Source organism: Dipodomys ordii, unplaced genomic scaffold (assembly GCF_000151885.1).
Source record: "Dipodomys ordii isolate 6190 unplaced genomic scaffold, Dord_2.0 Scaffold7, whole genome shotgun sequence".
NCBI lineage: Eukaryota > Metazoa > Chordata > Mammalia > Rodentia > Heteromyidae > Dipodomys > Dipodomys ordii.
Genome location: NW_012267223.1, coordinates 5,157,121 through 5,169,485, shown reverse-complemented (window position 1 = coordinate 5,169,485; position 12,365 = coordinate 5,157,121). Strand labels below are relative to the sequence as shown.

Sequence of the window (12,365 nt, the reverse complement as noted above, 5' to 3'; positions counted from 1 at the left end):
CTTTTTGCTTATGTGGTGCTGAGGAATCGAACCCAGGGCCTCAGGCATGCAAGGCAAGTGCTCTACCACTGAGCCACCTTCCCAGCCCCCAGTTTATTTTTTTATTTTATTTTTTTTTGTGCCAGTAACTGGGGCTTGAACTCAGGGCCTGGGTGCTGTCCCTAAGCTCTTTTTGTTCAAGGTTAGAACCGTAGCACCACTTCTGGCTTTTGGTAGTTAATTGGAAATAAGAGTTTAATGGACTTTTCCTGTCTGGGCTGGCTTTGAACTACAACTCTCGGATCTCAACGTCCTGAGTAGCTAAGATTCCAGGTGTGAGCCACCAGGCCTGGCTCACTTGTAAAGTGTTATATAAATATCTTTTTGTTTTCTGCGCGCGTGTGTGTGCTGGTGCTGTGGTTAGAGCTTAGAGCATCGGTGCTGTTGCTTTTCTTTTCTTCTTAAGGCTGTTGCCCTACTACTTGAGCCATAGCTCCACAGCTGGCTTTAATCTGTGAGCCTCTCAGTTCTCAAACTCTTCAATAGCTAGAATTACAGGTAGGAGCCACCAACCCCAACATTATTTTTTGTCTTTTTTGGTAGTACTGAGGTTTGAATTCAAGGCCTTACACTTGCCTGGCTGATGTTTAGCTACTCAAGGCAAATCACTAGCTCTCTTTACTTTTAGTTTGTGACTGAAGTCTTGCACTTTCTCCTGGGGCAGGTATCAGACTGTGATCCTCCTGCCTATGCCCTCCACTGCAGTTTGTACTTGACTTGAAGTCTTACTATGGTTTGCCTGGGCTAACCTCCAGCTGTGAACTTCTTGTTTTCTGCCTCCTGAGTTGCTGGGATTACAGGTGTGAGCCCTTAAATCTTTTGACCAAAGATTGTGTTTTAAATAAGTTGTTAAAGCCAACTGTAGTTTATATTTTACAGAAACAGATACAATGTTTAGATTTAAATTATGCCATGCTTTTTAAGATAAGAATAAATTTCTGGGCTGGGAAGGTGGCTCAGTGGTAGAGTGCTTGCCTTGCATGCATGAAGCCCTGGGTTCGATTCCTCAGCATCACATAAACAGAAAAAGCTGGAAGTGGTGCTGTGGCTCAAGTGGTAGAGTGCTAGCCTTGAGCTGAAGAGCTGAGGGACAGTGCCCAGGCCAGAGTTCAGGCCCCATGACCAACAACAACAAAAAAGGATTTCTGAATGCTTAGGGTGCCAAGTGTGTTAGTATAGTTAATAAAACATGAGGGCTGGAGGGAGGATCAAGATGTAGAATACTTGTGCAAAACCCTAGGTTCAATCCTCAGTACTGCCAAACTTAAAAAAATATATATATGATTAGCTACTCTGTTAAGGTTATGTAAAAATAATAGTAAACATTTAAATAATTAACTGATCTTTTCTGTTCCTTTCCTCTCAAAATTCTTGGTAAGAACAACTTTGGAAACTAGTTTAAATGGCTTTGGATTTGGAGGCTACAGCTGGGGGAAATGTATTAATACAGTTCCTTGTAGCATGCTGACACTTAAAAAAAATAGCCTGTAGTCTCTTTAGTTGCCCATAGATGGAGCTGTTTCTACACAGGTAGATAGATGCCAAGTTGGGGTTGAGACCTGTAAAATAAATCCAAAGTCATTCCCAATCTTTGCTGGATTTGAAGGATCAGATTGTGAAAGTGACTAGCTTATATTGAAATTCTGTACCTTATTTTAGGCCCTTTGTTATGAACTCAGTATTGCATCCTACAGAGACAGAAGTTCTTGCTTTGTATTAGACAGATGTGAGACACCAGCACCCAGCTCAGATTTTTTTCCTAATCCCTCCTACTGCTTCTTCCCACTAGATTGGAATTCCTGTGGGGCTCTGTGTGTGTGTGTGTTTTCCTAACTCATCTAATGTATTACTTAACAGAGGTTCTTAGAAAATATTTCCTGAGTGATTGGTAAAAGTAGGTTTTAGAGTTTATAGTTTAATATCATTTTAGGTGAAAAAAGTGTTTAGGGAAGTCATGTGTGTCTTTAGGTTCTGTGTCTAGTTCATGGTATACATGGTATTGGAAACCATTTCTCGTGACAACCAGCTTGCTATATACAACAGTGAGTATACCACGAAAACAATTGAAAGGATCCATCACATCCATCCCAGGGGACCAGGCCCGGAAGAAAGATTATTACAAGGTTTATTAGAGGAGCCATATTTGCCCCAGAGAGAGAGCACATGGCAGCCTTTACTATCTAGGTAGCAGCAGGGTCTGTAGGTAGGAAGTGAGGTAGATGGGATCTCAGGTGGGTCTGGGCAGATAGAGGGAGGGGCCAGCTGTAAAGCAGGAGCTTCAGGGCAGGGGGATCTCACATCTGGGTGGAGCTGAGGACCAAAGGTGGGCATAATGCTTACAACAATGATGCTTAATTCCAGGACTCAGTCTGAGGGCCTAGGAAGCAATGTACTCACAAGATTACTTAAAAAATGATTCATGGGGCTGGGAATGTGGCCTAGTGGTAGAGTGCTTGCCTAGCTTGCATGAAGCTCTGGGTTGAAGTTCCTCAGTACTACATAAACAGAAAAAGCCAGAAGTGGTGCTGTGGCTCAAGTGGTAGAGTGCTACCCTTGAGCAAATAAAGCGCAGGGACAGTGCCCAGGTCCGGAGTTCAAGCTGCAAGACTGGCAAAAAACAAAAACAAACAAAAAATGATTCATGCCTGTAATCCTAGCTAATTTAGTCTGGAAGCTGAGAACTGAGGATTGCCATTCAAAGCCAGTCCAGGCTGGAAAGTTTGTGAGACTTTATCTCTAATTAACTAACCCTCCCGCTTTGCCAAAAAAGCCAGAAACAGAGCTGTGGCTTAAGGGTAGAGTGCTAGCCTTGAGCACAAAAACTCAGGGAAAGCATCCAGGTCCTGAGTTTAAGTGCAGGACCAGCACCAAAACAAACAAATAAAAAACTTTGGTATATTGTACATATACTGAAAAAAAGGTAGATTTTAAGTGTGTAGCCTGAGATTTTGACTACAGAATACCTATACAATCACTATGCAGATCAAGAAACAGAACATTGCCAGCATGTGGTCACATACTTTTGAAGAGTTTGCAAATGTGTTACTGTAACCACAGTCAGATTGTTGTCTTTTTATGTCAACTTTCCCTCTATTATACTTCTCCTTACACTGAGTGACAGTGGAATGTCTGTGGGTATTTTTGGGACCTGGCTATGGTGATGTTGACTTGGGGATTTTGTTTGGTTTTAAGCAGGTTATATTTCTGTGGTTCATAGTCTGTATGTAGTCAGGCATTGTTAGTTCTATTAGCCAGGTGCCTGTGGCTCATGTTTATAATCCTAACTACTCAGGAGTTTGAGATCTGAGGATCTCCGTTCAAAGCCAGCTGGGGCGTTCAAAGCCAGCTGGGGCGGGAAAGTCCATGAGACTTATCTCCAGTTAAACCAAAAGAGCCAGAAGTAGAGCTGTGGCTCAAGTAGTAGAGTGCTAGTCTAAACATAAAAGCTCAGGGACAGTACCTAGACCCTAAATTCAAGCCCTAGGAGAGAGAGAGAGAGAGACAGACAGACAGACACACGTAGCTTCTAGGAATACTGTTTGTCGTGCTAATCTACTTGGTTTGTGACATAAACTTGCAGAGCTAGAGATGTATAGTGCTGTATAGTATATCTGGCACTGGTAAGTGTAACAAATACAGGAAAAACAAAGTTTAGTACTAAAAAAAGTAATTCCAGGGCTGGGAAGGTGGCTCAGTGGTAGAGCGTTTGTCTTGCATGCATGAGGCTCTGGGTTCAATTCCTCAGCACCACATTAGCAAAAAGAAAAAAGTCGGAAGTGGCACTGTGGCTCAAGTGGTAGAACGCTAGCCTTGAGCTGAAGAGCTGAGGGACAGCGCCCAGGCCCAGAGTTCAGGCCCCACAACCGGACCCTCCCCCCCCCCCAAAAAAAAAAAAGTAATCCCAAACCAGATGCTGGTAGCTCACACCTATAATCCTAGCTACTCTGGAGGCTGAGATCTGAGGATCATGATTCAAATCCAACCCAGGCAGGGAAGTTGATGATGCACTCTCATCTCCAGTTAACCACTAGAAAGCCAGAAGTGGAACTGTGGCTCAAGTGGTAGAGCCCTTTCCTTGAGCTGAAGAGCTCAGGGACAGAGCCCAGGCCCAGACAGGGACCACACCATTACTGCATTTGTCTCTACATTTCTGTGCCCCTGCTTACCCTCCCCCAAGACAGCAAAAAAAAAAAAAGAAAAAAATCCTTGTTTCTATTTCCTAGAGTTCATTTTGATAAATATTATTTTATATTATCATATGCACATAGGCATTGCGCCTTTGTGTTCCTCTCCTAAGAGTATCCTCCTTGAGTCTCACTATGTGTGACTTTAACTAGAGTCCTGTATAATTTATTGTGTCCCAGTACATTTTAGATCAAGCTTTTGCATTTGAGAGAAAACATGCCATTTGCATTTCTGAGCTTGGCTTACCTCATTTAACATAATTTGTTCTAGGTCCATCCATTTCTTTCTTTTTTTTGGTCGGTCGTGGGGCTTGAACTCTGGGCCTGGGCGTTGTCCCTCAGCTCTTCAGCTCAAGGCTAGTGCTCTACCACTTGAGCTACAGCGCCACTTCTGGTTTTCTGGTGGTTTATTGGAGATAGGAGTCTCACGGTCTTTCCTGCCCGGGCTGGCTTTGAACCGCGATCCTCAGATCTCAGCCTCTGAGTAGCTAGGATTACAGGCTTGAGCCACCAGCGCCTGGCCCATCTATTTCTTTCTAAATGACATACTATTCTTTCTAATGGCTGTGTAAAATTCCATTGTGTACAGGTACTGCTTATCTATTGTAAGGCATCTGGATTGTTTCCATAACTCAGCTATTGTGAATAGTGCAGCAGTGAACATGGATATGCAAGTGTCCTATGGTATACTGGCTTGTGATGTTCCGGGTAGGTGCCCAGGAGTGGTATGGTTGGGTCTTATCTGTGTTTAGTTTTTTTGAGGAACCTCCAGACTGTTATCCAGAGTGGTTGTACTAGTTTACAATCCTACCAGCAGGGTTCCTTTTTCCCCATATCCCTGCCAACATTTGACTGGGGTGAGATGGAATTTAAGAGTTGTTTTGATTTGCATTTCCTTTATGACCAGGGATGATAAGCATTTCCTCATGTGTTTCTTTGTCATTTTCACCTCTTCTGAGAAGTCTCTCCTTAGCATCTTTGCCCAGTTAGTGATTGGTTTATTAGCTTTGGAGGCAGTTAATTTCTTGAGCTCATTGCGTACTTTGAATATTAGGCCGTTGTTGGATATATTGCTGGTAAAGATCTCCTAATCTGCTGGCTGTCTTTCTAGTTTATTATGTCCTTAACTGTGCAGAAACTTTTTATTTTGATGTAATCCCATTTGTCAAGTCTGTCCTATTGACTGTACCCATAGGACTTTTCAAAAAATTTCTGCCTATGCTTATGAGTTCTAGTGTTTCTCTTCCTTCTTGAAGTAATTTCAAAGTTTCAGGTCTGATGTTGAGGTCTTTGATCATGTTGATTTGGTATTAGTGCATGATGACAAATTAGGATCCATTTTTAGTTTTCTGCATATTGATGCCCAAGTTTCCCAACACCAATGATTGAAGAGGAGGCTTTTATCCTTTTTTTTTTTTTGGGTCCGGTCATGGGGCCTGAACTCTGGGTCTGGGCGCTATCCTCAGCTCTTCATCTCAAGGCTAGCGCTCTACCACTTGAGCCACAGCGCCACTTCAGCTTTTTTCTTTTTTCTTATGTGGTACTGAGGGATCGAACCCAGAGCCTCAGGCATGCAAGGCAAGTGCTCTGCCACTGAGCCACCTTCCCAGCTTTTATCCTTTTTATCTTTGGCTCCTTATCAAATATCAGATAGATGTAAGCATGTGGTTTTATTTTCGATCTTCTAGTCTGTTCCATTGAGCTTCAGGTTGTTTTGTTATAGCTCGGTAGTAGAGCTTAAGGTCTGTGATTGTGATACCTCCAGCATTGCTTTTCTTTTTGCCTAGAATTGCTTTGGGTATTCGAGGTCTTTCATTGATCCATATGAAATTTTGGATTGCTTTCTCTAGGTGTAAAGAGTTTCATTGGGATTTTGATGGAAATTGCATTAAATTTGTAGATCATGATTTTGTTGGGGTATGTGCGTGTATGTGTTTGTATTTGGGGAGGCCAAGGGAATATGTAGGGGTGAAACTGAGCTGCAATGGCAGCTGCAGAGAGGAGGATGGCAGTCCTGAAGGGCCAAACTTCAAGTGGGGCAAGGCAGGTGTGACCTTCGAATGTAATATATGTTTGGAGACCATTGGGGAAGCAGTAGTCAAGTGTGTGTGGCCACCTTAATGCCCCGTCTGCAAAGCTGGCATCAGCAGAGATAAGGTTGTCCTTGCGAGGCAGCCAGAAGCTCCAGGATCTCAGATTGAAAACTTTATCCTGCCCTCAGTGCCAGTGACCAGCTCCTGAGAGCAGAGAGGGATTCCACTTCTCTTTGGTGTTGGTGTTTTTCCCTTTGGCTTTTTTCCCCCCACCGTCTTCAATGCCTATGAGCCTTTTCGCAGGGGTGCAGATGTGGATTTGGGACAGGGTCACTCCGTCTCCAGTTGGCAGGATTTCCCCTGTTTCTTGCCTTCTTCTTTTTCTGGCTGCTCAGATTTAGCTGTGTCTCCATTCTGCCCACCTCCAGCCAGAGGAGAATCAGTATAGGGGGTTCCAACTGACCTTTCCTTATTTCTGGACATCCCTCCCCTTGTGATCCCTCCATTTCTGCTTACTAAGGTGGACCTAGCCATTCTCCAGGAGGTCAGGGAGAGGAGTCACATTTGTGTATACAGTGGGAAAGCCAGCTGCTCTGAGCTGATCTGAATTTTTGCTGGGTAGCATGGAAACTCCCTGTCCTGGGGGAGGACAGACTGAAGACAACACCACTTCTCTCTCCTGATCTTTTGCTTCCCTCCAGATTTCATGGATTGTTGAAAGGTGGGTAAAGCTTGCTCTGACTCTCTCCTACTCCTCCTCTTGTTGATACAATTTACTTTTTCTCTTCCAAGTGTTTGAGTTCCAACTCTTAATTGCTCCCCTCCCCTCACTACTTTCTTTATTATAAATTCAGTAAAAAAGATGAAATGTATTGATGGGAAAAATGTTTATCATTTTTGGCAGTATGGTCATTTTCATAATATTCTACCTATCCATGAACATGGAAGGTCTTTCCATTTCCTGATGTTCTTTTTGATTTCTTCAAATTTTTATAGTTTTTGCTATAAAAGTCTTTTGAATTCTTAGTTATGTTTATTCCCAGATTATTTATTTAGAGGCTACTGCAAATGGAGTTTTCCCCCCCTGATTTCCCTCTCTGCTTGTACATTGTTCATATACAGAAGGGCTACTGATTTTTGTGGGTTAATTTTTTTCTTTTTTTGTCGGTCATGGGGCTTGAACTCTGGGCTTGGATGCTATCTTTGCACTATTCAGCTCAAGGTGAGTGCTCTACCGCTTGAGCCACAGCGCCACTTCCGGTTTTCTAGTGGTTTATTGGAAATAAGAGTATCACGGACATTCCTGCCCGGGCTGGCTTTGAACCTCGATCCTCACTCAGATCTCAGCCTCCTGAGTAGCTAGGATTATAGGCGTGAGCCACCCGTGCCTGGCCTGTGGGTTAATTTTGTGTCCTGTTACTTTGCCAAAGTTATTGATCAGCTCCAGGAACTTGGGGATGGAGTTTTTTGGGTTCTGTAGATCCTGTCATCTTCAAATAGGGACAATATGACTTCTGAATCCCTTTATGTTTTTCTCTTGTCTTATTGCTCTAGCAAGGAATTCCAGAACAGGAGTGGAGAGAGTGCACATCATTGCTTTGTTCCTGATTTTAGAGGAAATGGTCTTAGCTTTTTACCATTCAGTATGATGTTGGTTGTTGATCTGTTATATATATATATCCTACATTATTTTTTAAATGTTCCTTCTATTCCTAGCTTTACTAGAGCTTTTAACATGAATGGGTGTTGGATTTTGTGAAGGCTTTTTCTTCATTGAGATGATCATGCACTTCTTGTCTTTGGCTCTGTTACTGTGATGTATTATGGTTATTGATTTACATATGTTAAACTAGCCTTACATTTCTGGGATAAAACCTAATTGATTATAATGTATGATTTTTTTGATTATTGTTGAATTCTGTTGGCTAGTATTTTTTTGAAGAGTTTTGTGTCTGTGTTCATTGGAGAGACTGGTCTACTATAGTTATCTTTTTTTTTGTTGGATCACTACCAGGTTTTGGGATAAATCTGATACTGGCTTCATAAAATGAGTTTGGAATTGATCCTTTATTTCTTTCACAGAAAAGTTTGAGGAGTACTAGCATTCACCTTTAAAAGTCTTACAGAATTCAGTGGGATGTGGGCTTTCCTTGTGGCTACTCCTTAGTCTCATTGCATATTATGAGTCTGTTTATATCTTTTTGGTTCAGCTTGGGCAATTTGTGTATCTCTAGGAATTTATCAATTCCACTGGATTTTTCCTCTTATTTGGGTATAGGTTTTTGTTTTTTTGACCGTTTTTGGGGCTTGAACTCAGGGCCTGGGCACTGTCTCTGAGCTTTTTTTTTTTTTTTTGGTCGGTTGTGGGGCTTGAACTCTGGGCTTGGGCGCTATCCCTCAGCTCTTCAGCTCAAGGTGGTTTCTAGTGGTTTATTGGAAATAAGAGTCTCACAGACTTTCCTTCCTGGGCTGGCTTTGAACCGTGATCCTCAGTTCTCAGCCTCCTGAGTAGCTAGGATTGCAGGTGTGAGCCACTGGCACCCATATTCTACTTTTCCTATCTGATGTGCGTAGTCATTTCAGGAATCATAGAATCATGGTGGTTTTGAAAAAATCATTGTTATTGCATTAATATTGAAGATTGTAAGTGGGATTTATATGTGTGTTATATATGCATTGTTCAATTTATGTGGTAGTAAAAGTTTGGAGGAAAGTTTGTGCTTAGTATTCTTTTTTTTTTTTTTTTTTGGGTCCAGTCGTGGGGCCTGAACTCTGGGCATGGGCGCTGTCCCTCAGCTCTTGAGCTCAAGGCTAGCACTCAACCACTTGAGCCCCAGCACCACTTCCGGCTTTTTTCTTTTTGCTTATGTGGTGCTGAGGAATTGAATCCAGGGCCTCAGGCATGCAAGGCAAGTGCTCCACCACTGAGCCACCTTCCCAGCCCTAGTATTCTTATTTATGCCCTAGTTTTCATGATTGAGTGCTTTGTGTTTTTTTATTGTTTCTAAAACATGGCCTAAGGGACTCTGACTAGTAAATCGGTATCTTGTGATAATTTTATTCTGTGATAATTTTTTTCTTTTTTTGATAAGCATTTGTTTTCAAAAGAACTTTGATTTCTAAAGTGTTTTAGACTTCTCCTGGCTTGATATGTTAAGGGAATTTCTATACTCTAAGCTTACAATAATTGTTACAAAATAAATAGACCACTAAAACTGAATGTGTAGAAATTAGTAAAACACATTTGATAATTTAATTATTAGAATAGATACCTTTCCTTCAGTTGTCAAGTTTGAGATGAAAGAAATTTGACTATGTAAGTAATAATTTAAAATGGAAGTACATGTGTATTATAAAATTTATCCTTTTAACTTGTATTTCAGTGATTTTTTTGTATATTCACAACGTTGTGAATATATCCACATAAGTAATTTAATGCAGGATACTCAGATTTTTGATATTTAGCTTTACTATACTTTTAATTCTAAAAGTTACAATAAACTAATTTTGTCATTCCTAACAAAATACTGACAAAAACTGAATATGTTAGAAAACGTTACCTATATTAGAAGAGCTTTTATTTATCTGATTTAACGTAACATTATTTCATCCTTAATATATCAACCTGGACTTATGCATCTTATTAGAACTATTATTTACTATTGCCACTGTTTCTATAGGAATAGAACTTAATGGAAGGTAGGAATTGTATTCTGATTAGATTAAGCTTTATAAGCTTTAGCTATTACTAGTGATTATTGCTAAAGTTGCATTCATTAGTGTTCAGCCATTCATGTTCAGCTGTCTCCTGTTAGCTAGACTTTAATACAAGTTTTTGATCATATTTATGCCTCACTATAGTTAATGTTTAATTATCCACTGGGCCCTAAATTAATACAATGCAGTGTTACCATTTAGTTTTAATTTTTCCCATGTATTTTTTTTTGTTTCCTTTACAGTACTCTGTGCAAAAAACTTGGTGAAAAAGGATTTTTTCCGTAAGTAAAATATTTTAAATATAAACTTTGTGTACCTTGTATAGATTAAAAAAAATTTTCAAAATTGTCTCATGTAAGGATTTCTCTACTCAGAAACATACCCACTGTCATTTCATACTCACTGTTTCTTGATTCAGAGTCATTTGGTCTCATATTTTCCTGGGGGATTTTGTGCTTTTTATCCTGATCCCCTTTCTTTGTGCATCCCTCTGCTTTTGTGACTGTGTGGATGCAGGTGTGTGCTTGCAGATACGTGTAATCCACTTGAAAGAAAATAGTTTGTAACATGGGCACATGTAATTCCAGGGTTTGAGAGGCCGAGGTAAGAGGATGGTGATTTTGAGGTCCGTTTAGGCTACAAGGCTGAAAACAAGAACAACAACAAAAGAAACAAGGATTCATTGGAAAGTAGAGATGTCATGGAACTTGCTTGGAATTTTCAGTATTCTAGGAAAGAACACTCTGCCACATTTGATAATGGATGCACTATATCTGAAACTACAAAGCAAATTTACATCCCCTTAATGCAGTCTGTTTGACAGTTGGTTCTCAAAAACAATTCTTTTTTGAGACAAGGTCTTTCTATGTTTCCCAGACTGGCCTTGAGCTCATGATCTTTCTGCCTTTATCTGAAAAATACTGGGGATTACAGACAGGAATCACTATGTCTAAGTATTATGAGAAAGGATTGGGAAGTACCCCTCCTGTGTATTACAAATACTAGGCTTAACAAGGTGTCAGTGCCTCACACTTGTAATCCTAGCTTCTCCAGAACCTTAGATATGAATATCCTGGCTCAAAGCAAGCTGGGCAGGAAAGTCTATGAGACTCTTATCTCCAGGTAACTACTAAAAAGCTAGAAGTGGAGATGTGGTGCAAGTGGTAGAGCACTAGCCTTGGGCCTTACACTTAAGCCTAAATATTGCCTCCCCCCCAAAAAAAAATCTTAGCCTTATACTTTCATACTTAGCCATAGCTTTAAAAAATATCAAGTAAGGGCTGGGAATGTGGCTTAGTGGTAGTGGTAGAGTGCTTGCCTAGTATGCATGAAGCCCTGGGTTCAATTCCTCAGTACCACATAAACAGAAAAAGCCGGAGTGGCTCAAGTGATAGAGTGCTAGCCTTGAGCATAGAGACGTTCAGGGACAGTACCCAGGCCCTGAGTTCAAACACCAAACTGGCGAAAAAAAAAATATTGAGTAAGGGGCTGGGAAGGTGGCTCAATGGTAGAGTGCTTGCCTTGCATGCCTGAGGCCCTGAGTTCAATTCCTCAGTACTATATAAGCAGAAAAAGCTGGAAGTGGCGCTGTAGCTCAAGTGGTAGGGTGCTAGACTTGAGCTGAAGAGCTGAGGGACAGCGCCCAGGCTCAGAGTTTAGGCCCTACGACTGACCCCCCCCCAAAAAAAATTAAGTAAAAAAGATACAGCTTTAAAACTTTTACCAGCAAAAATTTACATGTAAATATTTTGTTAGAATTTGTTAAATATTTAAATTCTATCACCCAGCAAAAATTCTATGTCCACTATCTAATTTAGTATAACATTAGATGATTTTTAGGTGTTTGGTTAAAAGAAACAATAAGCTCTTGCTTTATTTTTTACATTCTACTTAATTCATTTCATTTGAAATTTTATTACTTCCCATCTTTTTTTTTTTTGGTCCAGTCGTGGGGCCTGAACTCTGGGCTTGGGTGCTGTCCCTCAGCTCTTCAGCTCGAGGCTAGCGCTCTACCACTTGAGCCACAGCACCACTTCCGGCTTTTTTCTTTTTGCTTATGTGGTGTTGAGGAGTCGAACTCAGGGCCTCAGGCATGCAAGGTAAGCGCTCTACCACTGAGCCACCTTCTCAGCCCATACTTCCCATCTTTCTAGGGTAGAACCTTACTGAAGGTTTAAAAAAAAAAAAGATCTAATCCCAGTAATTCTAGTTACTCAGGGGCTGAGATCTGAAGATTTGGGTTCAAAACCAGTCCCAGTAGAAAAGGCCTTGAGACTTTAACCTCCAATAAACTACTCAGAAAAGGTCAGAAGTGATGCTGTGGCTCCAGTGGTAGGGTGCTAGCTTTGAGCAAAAAAGTATCTGGACAGTGCCTGGGTCGTGTGTGTGTGTG

The 12,365-nt window shown here is 41.1% G+C and overlaps 1 protein-coding gene across 1 annotated transcript in view; it reads left to right on the top strand.

Moving 5' to 3' along the window:
• Positions 1 to 4,885: 4,885 nt before the first annotated feature.
• The window catches only part of Smurf2 (SMAD specific E3 ubiquitin protein ligase 2), a 69,017-nt gene continuing 61,537 nt past the window's right edge, over positions 4,886 to 12,365 (top strand). Inside the window, exons 1-2 of the mRNA XM_013036586.1 lie at positions 4,886 to 4,931; positions 10,216 to 10,254. Coding sequence (XP_012892040.1) covers positions 4,886 to 4,931; positions 10,216 to 10,254 — 85 coding nt within the window. The remainder of the gene's footprint in view (positions 4,932 to 10,215; positions 10,255 to 12,365) is intronic.